Source organism: Ictalurus punctatus, chromosome 8 (genome assembly GCF_001660625.3).
Source record: "Ictalurus punctatus breed USDA103 chromosome 8, Coco_2.0, whole genome shotgun sequence".
Classification (NCBI taxonomy): domain Eukaryota; kingdom Metazoa; phylum Chordata; class Actinopteri; order Siluriformes; family Ictaluridae; genus Ictalurus; species Ictalurus punctatus.
Window position 1 is genome coordinate 29,945,419 of NC_030423.2, and position 22,774 is coordinate 29,968,192.

At 40.6% G+C, this 22,774-nt stretch overlaps 1 protein-coding gene across 1 annotated transcript; it reads right to left on the reverse strand.

The window, feature by feature from the left end:
- Nucleotides 1-361: 361 nt before the first annotated feature.
- elovl6 (ELOVL fatty acid elongase 6) lies at nucleotides 362-22,280 on the reverse strand. The gene is given in 4 exon segments (NM_001200548.1): nucleotides 362-1,000; nucleotides 4,925-5,076; nucleotides 6,080-6,211; nucleotides 22,174-22,280. Coding segments are annotated over 4 exon segments (804 nt in total). The 5' UTR covers nucleotides 22,257-22,280; the 3' UTR covers nucleotides 362-563.
- Nucleotides 22,281-22,774: the final 494 nt, after the last annotated feature.

Below are 22,774 nucleotides of genomic sequence, written 5' to 3' on the forward strand. Positions count from 1 at the left end.
AGAGAATTTTGGTGATGCGATGCCGAACACAAAACACATACAAACACACACAGACACACTGCGGCGTTGATGCGTCTATTGTACAAAACTATGCTACGTTCACTCTAGCGTCTATTTCATTTGAAAAAATAACAAATAAAAACATCTAAAACGGAACTTTAACTCTATTAACTTTAACTTCAAAGACGAACAGTTCAGACAACAAATCTAGAATGTTCCCTCAACTTACACTCCCTTAATCTCGGTTAAATTAATCTCGCTTTGTATATTTATATTTAGACACTTTTAATATAATGTAGGGAATAGCATTGGGCACATAAACATCACGTAAAGACACTTGTTTTTTTTGTTTTTTTCTTCAGTTATTGTCATAATAATAATAGTAATTCTTCAGTGCAGCTCAGTCGAGCCCCCCCCCTAGTGGAGGGGAGGTGTATTTGTGTTAGTAGTACAGTATGCACAAGCATAGATTAACCTCAGATCAACTTAGGTTCTGTAAACCCCTCACATTGGTCCTCTTTTTATCTCCTCAACCCCTCTTATCTATCTTTTGGTACTTCTTTCTACTGAATTTTCTTGGTGTTGTTCTTGGATTTGGTTTTGTTGATGTAAGCCTCGAAGAAGAACTGGCAGAAGAGCACGAAGTAGCTGAGGTACATGAGCGAGGACCAGAGGATGTTCTGGAAGTGTGATGGACACTCGTGGCCCTGCTGCATCCACTGGTACACCAGATAATTCACCACGCAGCCCATCAGCATCTGCGTGATCTGCGTGAGCGTGATGAACATGGCGAACTTGCGTGACACCTTGAATCGAGCCGCTTTCAGCGCATAGTACGAGTACATGACGGCGTGAACCAGGTAGTTCATGGTCATGAACCAGCCGCCGCCCGCCACCATGTCTTTGTACGAGTACCAGGAGTAGAGCAGCACGGTGATGTGGTGGTACCAGTGCAGGAACATCAGCTTCTGCTTACGCAGGACGATGAACAAGGTGTCACCTGTGAAAGAGAGAAAGAAAGAGAGAGAGACACACACACAGAGAAAGACAAGGGATGTGAGACAGAAGCTACAACTGACATCATGTGATTTACATGTTAATGCTTTTAAACACACAAGAAGACTGTCAGAAAGAGGAAGGGGCGGAGCTAACAGGGGCCTTATTTTAATTTCTGTTTTGGTGTGAAATACTAGTGCTTGATTTGCGGCATTACAGCTCCACAGACATCCACGTACAGTTCATGTTTCATGTAAATTAGATGTTCATGAAAGTAAATTTAGGTGTGTTATATTAGATGTAGGGACTAGTAGGCTAGTCACAGATCACAGATAAATCTGTGTCAGGTTCATAAATCAAAGGCAGATTTGATTAGACATCATTCTGTGCATTCAAATTAGCAAAGTGATGAATTAATGTTTAAACAGGACGTTAAAAATGTATTTAAATTCATGAACCCCAATACATAGATAAGGGAGGCTTGGGTCATAAAGATAAACTGAATTAAATGCAGCGATGCTTCTTCATAACTGATTAAATAGAAAGTTGGCATATTTAGTTTGATGGGATTTATTGCCGATTTGTTTCCACTAGCTAGGATTCCTCTATCACACGACAGATACCAGTCAGGGAGAGTGAATGCATCTGCTACATCACACTGACACGGCAAAATCCTTATCTCTGTGTTTCACCTGTATATTCCCAGTAAATCCTCTCAGTGGGTGAAGGGTAGACTGGCAGCACTGGCAACGCAAACATGTTCGTAGATAAGCTCCGTAAGGAGAAAGAAATGGCTCTCAAATGCAAACAATCCCACTGATAAATCTTTTATTGCCTATCAGTAGAGTGCAATGATATAGCAACCTGTATCTGAACCGTTCCTGAGTGTGGTACGACCTGATGCAGGGAGTGAGACTGATGTGCGTTTAAGGGGAGCAGTGCTGATGAGCTGAATCATGGCGGCTGTAACACAGCAGCGGCGTTTTTAAAAGTTCTCGGTCCGATCTTGCTCTCTTGCGTGTTTATTCTCAATCTTATCCGACTGGTCTGATCACAAACTGATCCCGCTGAAGATCAGTCGTGTGCAAACGGCCAAACGGAACTAAAAATTCACAAGTTTACAATTTTCTACATGTTTTACGTGAACATGGCGATAAATACTAATCAGCTGTAAATGACCAGGCACGTTTACCGGAATATTTCTCTTTAAATCACGGATTTGCTTCATAAAAGGCAGAGCGCTGAAAACGACAACATGGCGACTGACCGTGAACGAGAGCCTCCTAAGTTCAGCGTGCTCTAATTATTCCAGAAATGCAGCTCAGCCACTGCAGTGTGTCAGCTACCACAGACACACACTCACTCCTCCACCGTTTATGGGGCGCCATTACTTTTGTCCTGATTGAACAGCTAGTCTTATTGGTCTAAATTTATGGATTACTTTTGGAATTGCTTTCTTCCAACCCATTAATCTGAGGTGAAAATATGAGTTTGACAAAATGTTCATAATAACGATAATAATATTAATAATAATAATAATAATAATAATAATAATAATACCGTGTAATCCGTGTATATAAAATAAAATCGCAGTAACTCATCGACAATTATTTGAACGATCTGATGTCAATTTTAGGAGAAAAATGTAGGATACAAACATTTTTATGAACTGGATTTTCACAAACCCCGCATCTCTTGTGTAAATGCTCCTGGGAACAATTTACAAATAAATCTGTTCATATCCTGTTTGTTAAATTAGGATGCTCGCTAAACAGCTTATTTTCTGCCAAACAAGCAAGAAGAGTCATTACGACCAATCAGATCGATTTTACCGTTGCGGCCAAAAAAACGTTTGATTTTCCTGCGACTTTTTGGTCAAAATCTGCGTTGCAACTTGCGGAGTTTTTTTTTTTATCTTTTTTTTTTTTGCGGAAAACTACTCGGATCGGCGAAATCGCAATCGCAAGAAATAGTTCTGCGCGCTCTTTCACAGTGATGTTTGTTGGTAAATGACGCACGTGAATAGAAGAGGGCTTTGGCTGAACGCGCGTCGTGATGACGTCACATGACGTTACAATTTAGAGAAACTGTAAGCTCCTCTGAACGTTACGAAGTTTCCTTGATTCTGAGTTCATTTCATCCTGAAGGGACTGACTACAGAGTGAACAAACATACGGATACTAATACGAATAATGCATGACGAATACATGTTAAGTGTGATACATGCTGCTTCTACACAGCGTCAGACATCATTTGCATAGAATACAAAAGAAAACAATCTCAGATTAAATGTCTCTGAAGTCGTGACTCCGTGTCGCAACGTGCCGAATGTAGAAAACGAACGCGCTTCTGTTGCTCGGTCACTTGCTGGTGTAAACACAGGGTAGCTAGGACACACCAAAGAGCTAAAAGACTCAAGTGAAAAGCAATACTCAAGGTCATCAAAAGGTCATGGCAAACCATCTAAACTATAGACAATCACACAGCCACACTGGGTGTTGGTCAAAGTACAGAGGGCAGGACTGGCAAGGAATATATTGTAGATGCTTTTAATGAGTGTCTGACACATAATGTAGGTGTGGATGGGTGTGTGTGTGTATGGGTGTGTGTGTATGGGTGTGTGTGTGTGTATGTGTTTGTGTGTGTGTGGTTTCTACATCTATGGATCACTGACCATAGAGAATAAATGTTTAAGTAAAACATGATCCTACAACTGAGGTGGAGAGCTCTGTTTGTTGGTGTGTATTCATGCACAGATAGAAAACACACACACACACACACACACACACACACACACACACACACACACACTGTCAGCACTGAGGGTGTGCCTTTGAGTGAGATGAATGATTGAATAGAACGGAACAATGGTAAAACGTGTGTGTGTGTGTGTGTGTGTGTGTGATACAGGTATCCGTGTATGTATGCTAATTATGCGAGTTAGCTTCAAGTGAATGAGGACTGAGCTGTCGTACAGGATCGGCGTGATAAACGTGTACAGCAGTGTTTTATTAATGAGATGTTTTCGTGACGTGTAACTGGAGAATGTGGACAAGCTGCATTTCCGTAGAAGAGTGTTAGCCTCATGCTAGTCGATTCACCTTCACCTCACAGGCATGGAAAAGTCCAGAACATGTCACAGATCTTTTTTTTTTTGTTTGTTTATTTATTTTTTTTTTTCATATTAGGCAGAACTTTTTCTGGATTTAAAATATTCCTTGGCGTATTTCTCGCTTGTGCAGCGTTAACAGTTCCTGCTAGCATTTTCCCTCAGAAGAAAATGTAGAATTTTTGCTTGAGATAAATATTTGAGCAGAATCTAAATACCAGTTAGCATTGTTTAGTAGGTTAGCATTTTTGTGTGAGGTAAAAACTTCAGCAGAATCTTCTGTAAATAGTTGTTACCAGTTAGCATGTTTTAGCTGGTTAGCTCAGCCAATTAGCATTGTTTTTGTGAGGTAAATCCTTTAGCGGAATCTAACTAACCGTTACGTGTTAGCATGATTTATGAATAGCATTTGTGTGCTGTAATTCCTTTCTCGGAATATGAATAGATGCTACCAGTTAGCATGTTTTATTTGGTTAGTGGTATTGTCTGAGGTAAAGACTTTACCAGAATAGATTCGGAATTTAAAAAAAATAATAAATAGTTGTTACCATTTACCATGTAGCACTAGCAAGCTGTTAACATTTTTATCTTATTTAAGTTATTCCTTTGCCAGGATGGGTTCTGAATAAAATGTCGTTGTTGCCGTCATTCATCAGGGATTTCATCGGGGATTTAACAATCCCTGTTAGCATTTTTACGGGTGAAACGTTGCCTTCAATAATTATTATGCTTTCTGCTAAAGGGGTTATTTCACCCAGCGCTCTTTTATCTGAAATCGATGAGCAAAGGTGGAGGTTTTGGAATTGCTGAAGGCCTCACCGAGCTCGGGTGCTTTACTCAGCACGAAGGCGTACGCCCAGAACTTGCTGACGGGTCCGTTATAGAAACTCTGATCACACACACTCTGCTTCAGGCCTTTAGTCATCAGGATGAACGTCATGTAGCTCCCCGTGCGAATGGCACCGAATATACTGATGAAGAAAGAGCAGAAAAGACACAGCGGTGTGTTAATGACATCTTCATGTGTAACTGTGTTCATTGGAGCATTACAGGCTAAACCAAAACAGAAACCGAAATTCAGAGCAGCTGGATAAATTATAGTAAGTTGTCGTTTATATATATATATATATATAAAGTAACCATTTAAAACCTGAGTGCAAGTTCATCCTTTCACTTTTTTTTCTTATGCTGCCTTCAAGTGCTACTAAAATGATGGTAAAAATGAGAGCAAGGCGTTCCCTGGTCAAGAAGGGCAGAACTTCGGTTCGCTGTTATCAAACAATCATGAACTTGATCAGTAACCTTGGCCTTTACCTTGATGTATGGTGTATTAAAACATATTACAGCTTACTCAATGTTACTAGCTAGCCAGGTTTGCGTTAGAGCTAGGACAACTATTTTATTTTATAATCAAAATTCAGTAGCTAAGTGCAATACCCAGCTAGCTAACAGGAGGCTAACAATTATTTTGTATATTTGGCCAAGCTGACTAATGTTAAGTCAGATATGGTGCAAAAAGTTTGCAAATAGCTCCGCCCATATTTACCCTGCACCACCTGTCATTCAGTAAAAGCAGGACACACTAGCTGCTAACTTTTAATATATATATATATATATATATATATATATATATATATATATATATATATATATATATATCACTTTATTACACATAACTTTATTTATGGACTTTAATGTTACGAATTCTTTCGATTTCCAGATTTCTTGAGTTAATACTGATGTTTGGTGAAAATTTCATGTGAATCGTTGGAAATATATTTACTGAAAAAAAATCTCACACGTCCAATACGTATTTCGCCCACTGTGTATATGTAAATGTGTATATGTATATGTATATGTCACGTGTTTGTACATATTGACCCAGGTTTTCTGTAAACATGCCCCCCTAAATGAATTGACAATGTTAGTTAATTGGTAGTAATAAGTTTTATTAGTAACAGCACAGAGGTTTACCTGAACACAGCGAGTGTTAAGGACCAGACCACCAGCGGTTTCCTCAACTCAAACTTCTCCCTCTGCTTCATCAAACGCCGGCCGCCCAGGATACAAGCTGCGTAGAGCGCCGAGAACAGGAACGACTTCTTCCTGCACACAGGAGCAAACACCAGCTTGGAAAATGAGGAACTTTTTCATGACAGAAACTACAAAATTGCATAAAAATCACATCAGCATATTTATTTCACAACCAGAGTCAATAATCACTCAAATCTGACTGCAGTTTAGAGAGAACAGAAAGAGCATTTTTGAGTCCGTGGGTGTGAAAATGTGGGCATGTTTTGAGTCCATATATTGAAATGAGAATAATTTTATGTGGGTGTGTCTTTAAAGCCATAGAGGGGAATGTGGGCGTGTCTAAGTCCATATATGAAAATAAGAGCGGCTCTGAGTGATTGTGTCTTTACCTGTAGATGGGAAAGTGGGTGTGTCTTTGAGTCCATATATGTAAATGAAAGCAGCTCTGAGTGGGTGTGTCTCTATGGCCATAGATGAAAATGTGGGCGTGTCTTAGTCAATATATGGAAATGACAGCAGCTCCAAGTGAGTCTTTCCCTGCGTCCCAATCGGCACACTATCCGTACTAAATAGTATCCGACTTGAGAAATCATCGTATGTTGAAATGAGGATCCCAAAGGTCCCAGGAAGGTCTACTATTTCCGGTAAATTTTCGAAGTGTGGATCCGTAGACACTTTTTTATTCAATACTGTGCCCACAGCTCCTTGCACGAAAGAGGAGGAGTCTCATGACGGTTTGCCTCGCCGAATTTAAGGATGCATTTTAAAGAGGTGTAAATGAAATGTGGAAAAATAAATCAAGAGAATGCTCAATTAAATTACATCATATAAATGACGTAAAGAATAATGAACGAAGAAAAGCCGAAATGTTTGCGGTGACGGTCTTCTCTTCCGTTACACGACGTGTTCGTATGTCCCGGTACCTGCACACTCTTTTAACACACACTCAAAAGCATGTTCTTTTTCTTCACAACAAGAGAAAATGGGTTTATGTCCACAGATGTCCATATACTTAAATGATAACGACAATAAAGAGTTTGTTTACATTATTGTTTACATCTTTGCTATGAACCCTGTAGCTAAGTAAACAGGATTAAAATGAAACCCGTCCCTTGTCCATGCATGACTGCGTCTCTGTACTCCACTCGGCTGCTCGAGGTCGTACTGAACGTTAGAACGGAAATGCCACAGTTTGTTTTAGTTTCTCAAAATAGCTGTAAATGCTCTTTTCAGAGCGAGCCTGAAATACTGCTGCAATCCTGCACACTACTACTTTAAGATCCATTTTCATCTGAGCGCACCTGCCTACGGGCTAGAGCTACACAAATATGAATGACTATTTTAATCATTTAACTCATTTAGGAACAAAATGATTATCTTAAACCGGTATTAACTCACTACGAGTCTGTACTCCTTCATGTGGATTATTCCTCTTATACCACAGCAATGTCCTAGCAATCTGTGTTTATTAAAGGGTGACATTCTTGACACTTTTTATCCATTTAGAATTACGGGAAGTCAAGTTCCTGTTGTCACTTACATTATAGCAGCTATAAACAGTCGGTCCCTCACCAGCCCTCTCTCTATTCCCTCTCTTTACTCTCTCTCTACTGAAGTTAATAATAATAATAATTAAAAAAACACAGTTTGTTACGCACGTCACTGAGAAACCGCAAAGAAGCGTAAACTCCTCTGTCCTGAAGATGTGAGAAAACGTAAAGTAAACTTAAAGCGCCGACACTGGAGACTCCTTCCATATGCGTTACATAAACATCTCCTTATAGAAAACTTCATCGTATCAACGATTACACACGTTTTTAATCCGTTTACGTGGGCTGTCTGCCGTACACGCCTCGGTGAACGGGCTGTTGCTATTGAAACGATAACGTATCAGAACGAGCGCATGAATATAAACCTGCGCTGCTGTCCGAGCTGCTGTTCTAGAGAATTAATCAACACCTTCTTGAAAAATCAAGACATGATGATTATGTTTCAGAGCCACATGTAGATCAGCGGGAGTGTGATGTCGTAATCGAGATCTTGGCATCGCTGCGTTTCTGTCATTCGCTGCCAGACACTGAAAATCCTGACAGCAGGAATTATGGGAGTAAACTGAAGCAGTCGACAGTGCCAGCGTCGTCCCCAAACAGCGGGACACGTCATTCTCTTTCCAGGAACTACAGTGTGTGTCCTGTAGAGAAAAATCCCAGGAGAACGTGTGTTCTGGGACTTTGATCAATACATTGAATTAAAGCCTCTGAGATGATCGGGCTATTCCAGTTTGCCCTTGAGAAAGAAAAAAAAGAAAAGAGAAAAAAATGAAGGGGGTCATACAAAGACACTAATCACTGTGTGTCTCCGCCTGCTTCATTTCTCAAGTGAAGACAATGAAGTCGTTCTTAACCTCTTTTGTCATTCACAGTGCTGTCTTTTGTTAAGAAAAGAGAGAAGGGCAGCATTGCATCACCTCACAGCCCTGTGCAGTGAAAACGTCTCCTCTCTCCCTCTCTCTCCTCTCCCACCTCTCTCCCTCTCTCCCTCCTCTCCCCCCCCCCCCCCCTCTCTCTCTCCCTCTCCCCTCTCTCCCTCCTCTCCCCCCTCCTCTCTCCCCCCCCCCTCTCTCTCTCCCCCTCTCTGTCTGTCCTGAAGCTAACAGCAACAACATGTTAGAAAAAAAAAAATTAATAAACATGCTATGACTATTTTAATATTTTTACTCACTTCGACACCAAATAAAATGTTCACTTCAGTTTCTGGAGTTAGTGTTAGCTTGCTAACTTTGTTTTGGAACATTTTGGGGACAAATTAAATCAAGTATGGAAAATGAACTGGTTTCAGGAAAGGCCCCAGTGAACAAATGCACTTTGAGATACTTTTTTAAAGTGCTAACTGCATGTAGGTCGTCAGGGAGAGAGTTCCACAGGTTAGGCCCGTAGTGACTAAAGGCCAACTCCCAGAGCCTCAGCTGCAGTCTGCGTAAAACCAACAGGTTGATAACATACTGAATTCAGGGTCAAATTATTCGTAAACATGGAATTAGCTTCCACTGTTATGCTGATGATACACAGCTGTATGTTTCAGTAAAACCTGATGACAGACGGCAGCTTAGTAAAGTTAAGGAATGTGTAAAAGACATTAGACATTGGATGTTTACTAATTTCCTTTTACTTAATTCTGATAAGACAGAAGAACTTGTACTAGGACAATGTGTATCTAGAAGTAATCTTTCTGATCTCACAGTAACTCTGGATGTTCTTTCTGTTTCATCATGTGCAGCAGTTAAAGACCTTGGAGTGATTATTGACTCCAGTCTATCATTTGATGCTCATGTAGATAATATTACTAGGATAGTCTTCTTTCATCTCAGAAATATTTCTAAGATAAGAAACATATTGTCACTACATGATGCAGAAATATTAGTTCATGCTTTCGTCACCTCTAGACTAGATTACTGTAATGCCGTACTGTCTGGATGTTCCAGTAGGAGCATAAACAAACTCCAGTTAGTCCAGAATGCAGCTGCTAGAGTCCTCACTAGAACCAGAAGATACGACCACATCACCCCGATCTTATCCACACTGCATTGACTCCCAGTGAAATCTCACACTGATTATAAAATACTATTATTGACCTATAAAGCACTAAACGCTCTCGCGCCACAGTACCTGAGAGAACTTTTGGTCTTTTATGATCCGCCACGCCTACTTAGATCAAAATGTGTTGTTGGTACCTGGAATAGTGAAGACTACAGCAGGGGGAAGAGCTTTCTCTTACAAAACCCCACAGTTATGGAACAGTCTTCCAATTAGTGTTCGGGACTCAGACACAGTCTCAGTGTTTAAGTCCAGGCTGAAAACATATTTGTTTACTCAAGCTTACCATGAATAGACTTTTTACACAAAGTACACACCCTTATCCATTACAGGATAGTAATCATACCTAACAATCTCTCCCTCTCTTTATCTCCCTCTCCCTCTCTCCTTCTGTCCAGCCACACATGATTTTACGGAGATGTGAGTGATCCTGACCCTTTCTGCTCTCCGGACCTGCCTGATCCATCCTGATGCCCTACCTCTGGATGGAGCTCTCATCAACTGGAGGCTACGTTCTGCCGCTGAGGACGACCCCAAGCAGCGCAGCCTGGAGATCGCTGAGGACGGTACCGCTTGAAGTACCATGGAAATGGTTTTGGACCTCAATTCCACATGATCGTTCTCGCTGTGGTTGCTGGGACGACGGTTGCTGCGATGGCCTTGGGACTGCAATTACCACATGCAGTTCTGCACTCGGGTCTCCTTTAGTGAACAGTGGACTAGTTCAACAAACAGACTTCATATTAAACCATAATGAACTTTCTTTTACTCTCACACTCTCCGTCGTGACCCAGATGAGGACGGGTTCCCTTCTGAGTCCGGTTCCTCTCAAGGTTTCTTCCTCATATCATCTCAGGGAGTTTTTCCTCATCACCGTCACCACCGTCTCGCTCAATAGGGATAAATTCACACGCTTAAAATCTCTATCCTGTGTTTATATGTTTCTGTAAAGCTGCTTTGAGACAATGTCCGTTGCTAATATATTTTTTAAAACTGGTATCACTGCCAAACACGATCCCTAAACTCTTAAGTCATTAGCCATGAGAGCCAAGGAGTCTACCATGGATATGTCATTAACTTTCTCTGTGCGTCATTTCTGATATTAAGTACCTCTTTCTTATATTTAGCAACTGAAAGTTCTGTGACATTCACAAGGTTATGCTCTCTATGCAGTTTACAAGGGTGTTAATCGACTTGAAGGCATCTGGTGCAAGTGAGAGATAGAACTGCGTGTCGTGTAAATACTGATTGAAGCAGATGTTATATCGATTATTTACACCAGCTAATGGCAGCATATATAAATTAAATAACATAAAGGACCCAAAATTGAGCCTTGGGGAACACCACAAGATATCGCATGACGTCTGGAGGTGTGTGTACACAGTGCAACATAATATTCCCTGCCACTTAAGTAGGATCTAAACCAATCTAGGACTAGGCCTGATAAGCCAATCCAGTTTTGCAGAAGAGAAACTTCTACTGTTTCCCTTCAGCAGAGGCCTAGCAATAGCTGTCTTGAAGGTGTGTTTTCCTTTAAATTCCTTGCTGGAGGGACAGATTAACAATGCTCAGGATGTCTGGTAATAATGAATTTAAAACCAATTTAAGAAAGCTGGTGGTAATGGGTCGAGGGAGCTGCTAGAAGAATTCATGAGTGATATAAGCAGGGCAAGCATGTTAGGGCTGACCACTGAGAAAGAGGATAGATTACATTTAACAGCCATAAGTGGAGAGTTAAAAAACATACCAGTAGGACAAGTTCTCACTATGTTTTCTTATGATAAAATTATTATCGCTGAATGGTAAATGGACTGTATACATATAGCGCTTTTTTTAACCTTAGCAGTTCTACAAAGTACTTTTCACACTTTCTCATTCACAGTAGCAGATGCAAGGCACTAGCTAACCACTGGGAACAACTTCTGGTTCAGTGTTTTCCCCAAGGACACATCAGCACGGGGAGTCACATGGGCCAGGAATCGAACCATCAACCCTATGATTAGCCGGCAACCCACTCTACCACCTGAGCCACAGCCACCTAGTTGAGGAATCTGGGGTTGACCTCATTTCATTATTAAGTATTTTCAAGTTGTTTTTATAGATAGCTTGGTGAACCATAAGCTTTGTGTGCTTCCTCTGCCTTTCTGCTCTTCTGCAGTCTCTTTATAGTCTTACAATGGAGGGACTATTTCTCCCTCCAAAAGCTGCCCTCAAGGGGCAGCTTTAATTATCCCAGAGACAGTTTTTGTTTTTAAGGGGGCGACAGAGTTAGTACAACCCCAATTCCGAAAAAAAGTTGGGACAGTATGGAAAATGCAAGAAAACAAACAAAAAGAGTCATTTGATAATTCAGTTCACCCTGTACTATATTGAAAACACATTATTAACACATTACTTGATGTTTTACTTTGTGAATTTAATTTATTTTTGAAAATATGCACTCATTTCAAATCTGATGACTGCAACACACTCCAAAAAAGTTGGGACAGTCGACTGTTTACCACTGCGTAACATCAACTTTTATTTTGATAACACTTATTTGGGTGTTATTGGACGCTGAGTGAAGACACCAGTTGGCTAAGTTTAGCACGCAGAATTTTCCCCCTTTCATCCATTATGCATTTCTTCAGCTGCGCAACTGTACGGGGACTTCTTCGCCTTTTTTTGCGCTTCATAATGCGCCATACATTCTCAATGGGAGACAGGTCAGGACTGCAGCAGGCCTTGATCACACCCGCACTCTCTGCTCACACAACCATGAGATTGTAATCTGGGCAGAATGTGGTGTGGCATTGTCCTGCTCTGGATGGTAGTGTATGTTGCTCCAAAATGTTTACATGTCTATCTGCATTAATGGTGTCTTCACGATGTGCAAGTTACCCATGTCATGGGCACTGACACGCCCTCATACCATGGGCACTGACACGCCCTCATACGAGGACAGACGCTGGCTTTTGGGCCTGACACTGATGACTCTTTGGCCCGGAGAACACGACGGCTGTTTTGTCAAAAAGCTATTTGAAATGTCGACTCATCAAATCACAAAATACTGTGCTACTGTCCACCTCAGATGAGACCAAGCCCAGAGAAGTGGGTGGAGCTTCTGGACAGTGTTGATGTACGGCTTCTGACTTTGCATAGTAAAGCCTTAAAATGCATCTGTGGATGCAGCGGCGAATGATGTTGACTGACAAAGGTTTACAGCAGTATTCCCGAGCCCATGTCAGGATCTCCATTACAGACTCATGACGGTTTTTAAGGCGGTGACGTCTGAGGGATCGGAGATCACGCGCATTCAGAAGTGGTTTTCGGCCCCGCCCTTTACGCACCGAGATTTGACCGCATTCCTTGAATCTTCTAATTATATCGTGCAGTGTAGAAGGTGAAATGCCTAAAATCCTACCGATTTGTCTTTGGGGAATGTTCTTCTCAAAGTGTTGGATTATTCACCGATGCATCTGTTGACAGATCGGCGAGCCTCGACCCGTCCTCGCTCTTGAAGGACTAAGCTTTTTTGGAGGCTCCTTATATACTACGATTAGACGATCGCCTCACCTGTTTCACATCACCTTCTTATTTCAACTTCTCACATCGCTATTAGTCCTAAACTGCCCCTGTCCCAACTTTTTTGGAATGTGTTGCATGCATCAATTTCAAAATAAAAGTTTACCTTCAAAAAACCATGCAGCCGATTAGTTAAAACATCCGATACCTTGTGTTTATACGTGTTTTGTTTAAATACAAGTACATTTACACATCGCTCCTCTTTATTTTTATTAGCATTTTCCATACTGTCCCAACTTTTTCAGAACTGGGGTTGTACATTTGGTCAGCCTGACACTAAAGCGCTCCACTGCAGAGTCTATGGAAGAGTGAAAGAGGGAGGAGAGATGATATGAGCTCTCTGAAGGTCGCAGCTGTATCAGCAACGAGATAGCGCTATAACTCCTAGTTAGTTCAAAGAAGACACAACAGTGTTCAGAAATGACAATGTCGACTATCTTTGGTTCATTAATAGCTAAACTACATGAGATCACCAGATACAGTGTATGGCCGTGTTTGTGTGTGGGGCCAGATACATGCTGCATAAGGCCGAAAGAGATTAGTAACCCTGTGAAGCTGACAGTTGATGGATCAGAGAACCAACCGTAATGAACACATATTCAGTCAGTTAATGTCCGAGAAAGCAGTTCCCCGAAATCATCAAGAAAACCTTTGCTAAGTATAAAATCTACCACCGTATAGCTAGTTACCCCAATAGTGCTAGTGTTTGACAGCTAATTTGTTTTGCGATGTTTACTAGTGTTAATGCTAAGCTAAGTTGTTTTGATACATTTTCTCGTGTTAGCTAGCTAGCCTTGTTCTGGGAAAGTTTCTTAACCCTTAACCCTTTTTTAACTTTTGTTTTGGTTTGCATGCTTTATTAGCTAGAAATGTAGCTTTTGGATATTTTTTAGTATTAGCTAACTAGCTATATTGTGGTACATTTTATACTGTTAGCATGCTGGCTTTGGTTTGGGACATTTATGGTGTTAGCTAGCTAGCTTTGTTTTTGGATATTCTGAATAATGGATTTTTGAATTGTTTGTAAAATGTATTAGATATTAATAAATGGAATTAACAAAACATGTGTAAGGATGTCTGTCGTGTCGTGGGACTCAGTGCATAATAATAACTAAAGGACACCGTGTCTTTTCGCAAGTCTGTCCTGATAGATTCCACACGATGAAGACTTCACACGTTCCTGTGAGGGGTAAAGACACTGCCGTGAGCGCGCTCAGTTCTGCACTGTGAAATAAATCCTGAGGGCTGCAGATATTTCCCAGAGGTTTATCACGCTGCCTTTCCATGTGAAAAGAACGAAAATTATAGTAACAAAAAAAAAAAAAAACACATAATAAAGACAAACTTCACACTTTTACTTCAAAATGAAATAAAAGATTTAAAAATCACATTTTTAAAGGGGTTCGGGAAAAAAGGGGCGTGGCTTACATCTTTAAAAATTCCATCAGTTTTTTTTTGCAGCGTTGAGATTGCCATGCGACATTAAGTGATGCCATTATTTATTTATTTTTTATTGCTTTTCTTCTTTTCATTTCTGCTTATTCCTTCATTTTTTATTTTTTTTTTTTACTCCCCTCCATCTGTCTTCAGCAAACTCGGAGCAGACGGTGATTAACGGTGACTTCACCTGCAACAACAAACATCTGGACCAAGCTGCTTTTCACTCAAACTGCATCTCGAGTTAATTTAAAAAGCAAACAAAGTGCACCGAGCAAAAAAAAATTCTGCAGCCTAATTGCAGTTTGAGAAGAGCGACGTTAGCAGAACGAGCTCTGTGAACAGCTGGTGTGGTTTTAGTGAACGCAGCACGATGACGGGGAAAAAGGGCACGAAATCAGCACACATGCGTTCGGGGTTTGTTTTTGCGCTGACGCTTCGATCGCCTTGAGAACCTCACAATCCTGCTCTATACAGCACTATGTTATGGATTGTGGCACAGACCGACCTTGAAATCCAACGTGATGTGTAGAGCACCGAGTGTGTGTGTGTGTGTGTGTGTGTGTGTGTGTGTGTGTGTGTGTGTGTGTTGAGGCTGAGGATGATGGTGATGCTTTATGAAGGGGGAAATAAAATGGCCGTGTTTAACCATGCACCAACTCAAGCTGCTGAATTCAGGCACAAAACATTAGATTATTTTTGCTCTGTGAGGGGATTCGTAATGAGGGGAAGCATCAGGTCGCGTTATTGCAGCACGACATTCACAATAAACTGTATCGTCAGCCCCGTGACCCTGTGTTCACCCTGTGTCACCGACAAGTGACAGGGGATTGTTTATTTTCTACGCGTGCGTGTCCGACACTGAGCCATAACCTTTTATTTTAGAGACAAACAACATTTCAATCGAGATTCTTTCAATTCTATGCAAATCCAGTATGACCCAGTAAGACAACATCCAATGGATTGTCTCGAATTATTCTTCAGATTAAGTCCACGGTGCATGTGGGTCAAGGTTTCTTCAGTTCCCCACTCACAAATTCAGTTCCTACCCTCTGTGAGCTCGCAGAAAAATAGAAGAAAAAAATAAAACCATGTTTTCAGCTCATCCCGTCATATACGGCCTCTCTGTCTGTTTAACTAGTGAGCCTTAGACTCTACTCTACGTATATACAGCTACTATAGTTATGTTTCTCACTAAATATACGCTGGACAGGCCACGCCCATGAGTGACTTGCAACTTGCTACTGATAAGTTAGCATCGAGCTGGAGAAAGCTGTAAAATCGCTGCCTCCGTGTCCTGAATGTTGCACTTAAAATTGACTTTGGTATCGTTTTGGACATTGCTTTGTTAGCTGAAGCTAATAGCTAGTGCTAAATTCTGTGATTTTTCTGCTACAGTCATCTTTCTGGAGATATAAACACCATCTTTTCTGATGTGGCACAACTCATTAAAACACAACCCTGTCTTTAGTGATGCGTGCTGAGGAGAGAGTATAAATACACCAGATTAGCGAGTGACCTCCAGTTACCCATCTAAGGCTAATTCTCTTTACACAACGCTACCTTACCGAACAAACCCCTGTTCCACTGGCACGCAACGGGATGCCTGATGTTAATCTATATTTGGATAAAAAATATATATATCATTTTGTCAGAGTTTTACTGTATTTTTTTATCTGTTTTGTACTTAGATACAACAGAAATATATGTTATTAATAATCTTTAGAAATAAAACACTCCAAACTGTGACACGGTGAAGCAGAGTTACTGTTATGAGTATGTATCATTTTACATTTACAGCATTGTTAAGGGTTAAGGCAATGCTGGGATTTGAACTCACGGCCTTCCGACCAGTAGGCCAAGGTCCTAACCACAGATCTACCACTTCCCCATTGCTACCACACCAGCAACTTGCCAATGATTACAATATATTATTTATTAACAAATCACATCGTAATTTTTATCCATTTATAGTTACATTTATTCTTCTATAAAACAGCTGTCCCCTCACCAGCCTCTCTTTTTTTCTCCCTCTTGAAGTTAATTTAAAAAAAAAAAACACAGCCTGTCCTGTTTCCGAGAAACCGCAAAGAAGCCTAAACACTGGAGACTCCTTACATACATGTTACTTGAACAGCCGCTCACCAGAAAAAAACTTCACCATATCAATGATTATTTTAATCCGTTTATGTGGAGAATGTGCAGTACGAGTCCCTGTGAACGAGCTGTTGCTATAGAAACGATAACGTATTAGAACGAGTGCATTAATATAAACCTGCACTAGTGTCAGAGCTCCTGTTATAGAGAGTGAATCAACACCTTCTGACCAATCAGAATCCAGAACTCGGCAGCGCTGTGGTGTAAATGGATTTATTTAACAGAGGAAAAGGTGAGACCTCGGTCTATGTAACTGGTGCGAGCAGCGTGACATTTTGTAGGAATGAGAGGATATTTTTGTATGGCGTGCGAAGCTTCTCCCACAAAAACAATGACTGTCCATTCACTATCGCACAGCGTTTTTGAGTCTCTGAGTGATTCTGCTGAGCGCAGCACCTGTGTGTTCAGGTCTGTCAAGGACAGTTAAAGATCTCTATCTATAATGCTGAGGCTGACAGCAACACCCTGGAGCTAGCGTGCATTTCTGACATGTAAATCCAACATATAACAGACACAGCTATCAGCTCGTCTGATGTCTGTCTGATAAAACATCATATTCCGATCGACAAGGTGTGATTTATGTAAACCGTTTATGTACTCTTCTTGTCTTGTGTCTGATAATCTGATAACTGTCTCAGATCTGTGGTGGGAGGACTTAAACACCTCTGTGATGTTCAGCAGAGTCACATGATGAGCAAAACCTTTTTTTTTAAAACTTGTGAAGCAGCACTCTGGTGATAGAAGCACACTCCTGTCCTCCATGCTGCATCCACAAACCTGACCCAGCAGAGTTTGTCCCTTTGCTCAATGCAAAAGAGAAAAAGTGTTCAACCTGTCGTTTGCATTCTAGGCAAATCCCCTGATCTGCGGGTGTTTTCACTCAGCCAGAGCAATATTTCCGTTTTTATTAGACAGCCGACAACATAATGAAAGATCTGTATTTTTTGGCTGTTAGCCCAAATGTTCTGTAGGGACTGACGCTGACATCCCAGTGGAACAGGCGCAATTTAAAAGCTTTTAGATTTGTTTACAGCACAAAACAACGCCGGTTGATTCTTTTCCCAAAATAAATCCATTAAAGCATGTCACCATATGTTGTATTCTTCAGAGAGACTGAATCAAGATATCTGCTAGATGTTTTTAACACTTTGCAAGATTTTTTTTCCTGACGGTTAATCATTGCTGATCCATCCATCCACTTTCTATACCGCTTATCCTAAAGGGTCACGGGGAACCTGGAGCCTATCCCAGGGAGCAAGGGGCACAAGGCGGGGTACACCCTGGACAGGGTGCCAATCCATCACAATACACAATCACATACACATTCACACACCCATTCATACACTATGGACACCTTGGACGTGCTAATCAGCCTACCATGCATGTCTTTGGACTGGGGGAGTAAACTGGAGTACAGGGAACACAGGGAGAACATGCAAACTCAGCACATACAGGGCAGCGGCGGGAATCGAACCCCCGAAACTGAGCACAAAGATGTCTGTTCAAATGATATTGAGTAGGGATGGGCAATAGGATCAAAAAATATCAGGATACGTGAATACATTTCTATGATACGCAATTAGGTGGAAAAATTGGGTGATTATCTTTGAAGAATACAAGCCTGATATATCATAGTGTTCAACTTGTGCAGCTAGCTAGCCAATACACACAACTATGAACCTAAAAATTAAAAATTACAAATGTGAAAAGAAATATAAACGTCTACACGTTGATTTCTTTCTTGTAGACGCTGTGATATGTTTATGGAAAATCTGACTACTACAACTTATAACTTTAGGCAATTTAGGTTGAGCTGGGAGCTAGGTAATGTAATGTAATATCGGCAGCTAGCTCTATCGAGATGACTTATTTTGCACTGTAGGCTCAGTGGGAAAAGCTTAATGAGATGCAAAATTATGTAACTACAGACAACAATCCAATATAGTTTTTATCATTCATTCAAAATCAAGCACAAAACCCGTGAAACACCCCAAAAATGTGACTTGAAGAAAAAGATCTGGAGCCCATGCTAAAAAAAAAACCTTTTCTGAGGTAATCAATAAGTTAATAGCTGACCAAGATTTCCACACATCAAAAGCCAACCTGGCATTTCTTGTAGAATAAACACTGAGCTAAGTTCCATGTAATGTTCTGAGGCAAGAAAGCATGAAACCATACAAACTGATTATATATTGCTAGTTTATGTTTCGAGAGATCTCGAGGGTAGGACAGACTGTACTGAGCTATCTTACATTCCATCATAAGAATTCTTTCAAGTTGAATGACCTCCTGGAATGATACTTTTTAAATTGCCTACTTACAAATCCTTTGTTCATATCTGACACAAGGTACTACAATATCAAAATGCAAATTGTTACCAGATTTCACCTGTAGGATGTGAACCAGCTAGCTAACATACACGTCCATGCTAGACAGCTCAACCTGCTACACCGGTTTAGCTGGCTTTTGGCATGGCTCTTGATGAAAAAACACGCTGCTCTAAACCGACATGTGTTATCATACTCAGCTACAGGAAACTGCATACACATCTGATTAACGGTGCTATAAGTGAGACCCATTTTTCAAAGATATTGTGTTGTTCAAAATCTGAAGTATGAAAATACAAAATGTACTGCATATAAAAATAATTCCCTCCTACACTCCTAATTTCCTACTTGTAAGTAGGACAGCCCACATAACATGAAACTAATAATAAATGAACACTGTTTAACATGGAAAAATGTATAATCATTGATGTGGTAAAGATTTTTGTTAGGAAACATTTACTTAACATTTATGGAGAGTCTCAAGTGTAAGAGGAGTTTGTGCTTTCTGGTTTCTCTGTAAAATCATAAGCTGCATTTCTGAGGTATTTATCATTTATTGTGTTATAGCCTTAATCACGGCTATAACACAAGTGATAACACGAACTAACTTGTCTCAGAGATTTTCCACAACATTACATTACGTCATTTACAGCATCTGGCAGATGCCCTTATCCAGAGTGACATACATTTATCTCATTTATACGACTGAGCAGTTGAGGGCCTTGCTCAAGGGCCCAGCAGTGGCACCTTGTGGTTCTGGGATTTGAACTCATGACCTTCCAACCAGAAGTCCAACATCTTAACCACGGAGCTTCCACTTACCCTAGATTTTGACTAGAACCGTTAAAATTGAACTATCATTAATTAATAAACGAAATGTTGCAATCATTGTAACCATTGTAAATCACTGTGGTATAAGCGGAACAACACACACACACTAGACCGTGCGGTTATACTCCGCTTTACGTCGTGCCGCATCACACCACTCCAGCGTAGATTATCGCATCGCACTATGTATTTGACGGTCTATCTGTCTCCTTAGTTAACCCCTTTCTGATGCTGAATATAAATGGGTGTTTCGGAGTAATACGGATTCAGGGAAGATTATGTATGCCGCCCGTTTGCTGTGTCACAAAATAAGTTTAATAAGCATCATGTCTGATATTTAAATTATTAGAGGATGCCGTGGATTAACGGCTAATTTCACTAGCTAGCTGTGATTGTGCTTTGTTATGGTACCTTTTGCCAGGGATAGATATTAAGAGATATAAATCACTGAGAATATGATGGAGGAATCAAGGCTTGAATACAGAATAGCACTCGTGTGGTGTGGACCTGTGATGAGTTCAATGCCAGGTTCACTATTTAAGAAGGTTGGGGAAAATGGCGTTTTCACTGTAGAGCTGTAGAAATGTTTACAAGCTATTTCAGTAGTATCTTGGGCATTCAAATGTACCTTTTACTAACAAATATACATTTAGCAGCAGACTTTCCACTCAAAATGTCACAGTGGTGCTCTTTAACCACTAAATAGTTACTAGACATATAAGTAATATAATATTCACAGAAGAAGATGATATTGTGAAATACTCATACGCTATGAGTCATTTTTAGCTTTAGCAATTTGTACCGGTATCTTGCCGCACAGTAAAGCCGAAATATGATTGGTCAACGGATCTGTCAGCAGACATCACACAGCGATTCTGATTGGTCCGTTTTGACTGCTTCGTACCCCGTCTCCACGTGGGAGCACAAAAATTACAATAACGTGCTATGAGAACCACCCGCATTCTGTGTTCCCGCCCCGCCCTGCTCTGCCCTGCTCTCGGATTGGCTCGTTAGAATCCCGCCACGCTGCATATCCAATCAGCGCTCCGCTCGTGGGGTTAGACGTGACTAGCCAATTGTAAGGCAGGATGGTGGGATTTGACGCCCTACATTTCAGGAAGTTATCATAGGAATAAATGAACAATGCTTGGAATGTAGATTTCTTTAGACGTTTTGATAAAAAAAAAAATATTTAATTTAATTCACTGTTTAGTGTTTTTAATCACTGGAGGATGAGATATCGGATAAATAAGCTTATGAACGAGAGTGTAATCTGCTCACTGGCGTTAATCTGAAGCTGCATTTTCGCCTAAGGTTTATTAATGTGTCCAAATTAAATCCAAAATAAAGCTATATTTTGGGGGGTTATAATAGTATTAAAATATACATTATTCCTAGTGTTCTGATTCCTACATCATTTCCCTTCCCTCCGGATGCGATTCGGTTATTCTAGAGACCAAAATGAAGTCATCCAGACAATACTTTACAGTAAATCAGACAGCCAGTCTGATTGGACGCCTGGGTGTTATTAATTAACACTTGACTGGTCATTTAATAGCTCGTCTTATGATGTGAGTCCATGTACAGAACTGGGAGGACGAAACTGAAACTGAGGACACGTACACCCTGGTCCGATCTGATCGGATCCGATGTGATGTGATGTGATGCAGAATCAGATTTGTTTAGTCGTTTCCACAATCGGGTTAAAATTTTGTAGATACACCACAGCTAAAAACACGGAAGACAGCATTGAAGATGGTAGAGAAATCTAATCTAATTTAATCCGGTTGGAAATCCAATGACAGGACAAAGGAAGTGATGCAACGTTTTGACAGTAGATTAGTGATGCTCTCGAGGGTAATGGGGTTTTCACATCAAGGAGATGGAGCTTCATTTCGGGGTTTTTATACTCAGAGAGCTCGGGTATTTAAGAGAGAGAGAGAGAGAGAGAGAGAGAGAGAGAGAGAGAGAGAGAGAGAGAGAGAGAGAGAGAATTATAATTGATGGTAGATCTCTGTGGCATGGTGGCATTAATTACAGAACCGCAGAACCCTGAGTTCTCCTGATTATCATGCTCCATGCATAACCAGGCTGGATCTGATATAATGCATGGACATTTTGCACTCACCAGTTCTCCTGCATCCATCGGATGGCTTCGTCCTCGTTGAACTGCCTCTCAAATTCGTACTCTTGTAAAGCGAGCACCGACATGATCCCTGCGCGCGACACACCGACAACTTCCGCTTTTATTTTCGGTGCGTTTGATTTTTGTTTTTCTTTTGTGCTCCTCTGTATCTGTCTTTCACTCCCTCTGTGTGAGTGTGTGCGTGTGTGTGTGTGTGTGTGTGTGTTCACTTATTCTGCGATGTGAGACCGGTATGTGGTGTGTATGGCATATATGCGTGCGTGCGTGCGTGCGTGTGTGTGTGTGTGCGTGTGCACGCCCTCTCTGGCAGTGCTGTAATGCTTCCTCCTTTTTTTTGCAGGCTTGGTCGACCTTTGGCACACTGACGCACAAGATGGATTTTTCTAAAGGTTTTAAGTTGACACAACTATAATTTGCAATATTATCAATACCCTATATATATATATATATATATATATATATATATATATATATATATATATATATATATATATATATATATATATATATATAAAATTTGTTTAATATTTCTATTGTAATGCATGAGAAATTTCTAAAATATTCAGGGGGAAAAACTCTACAG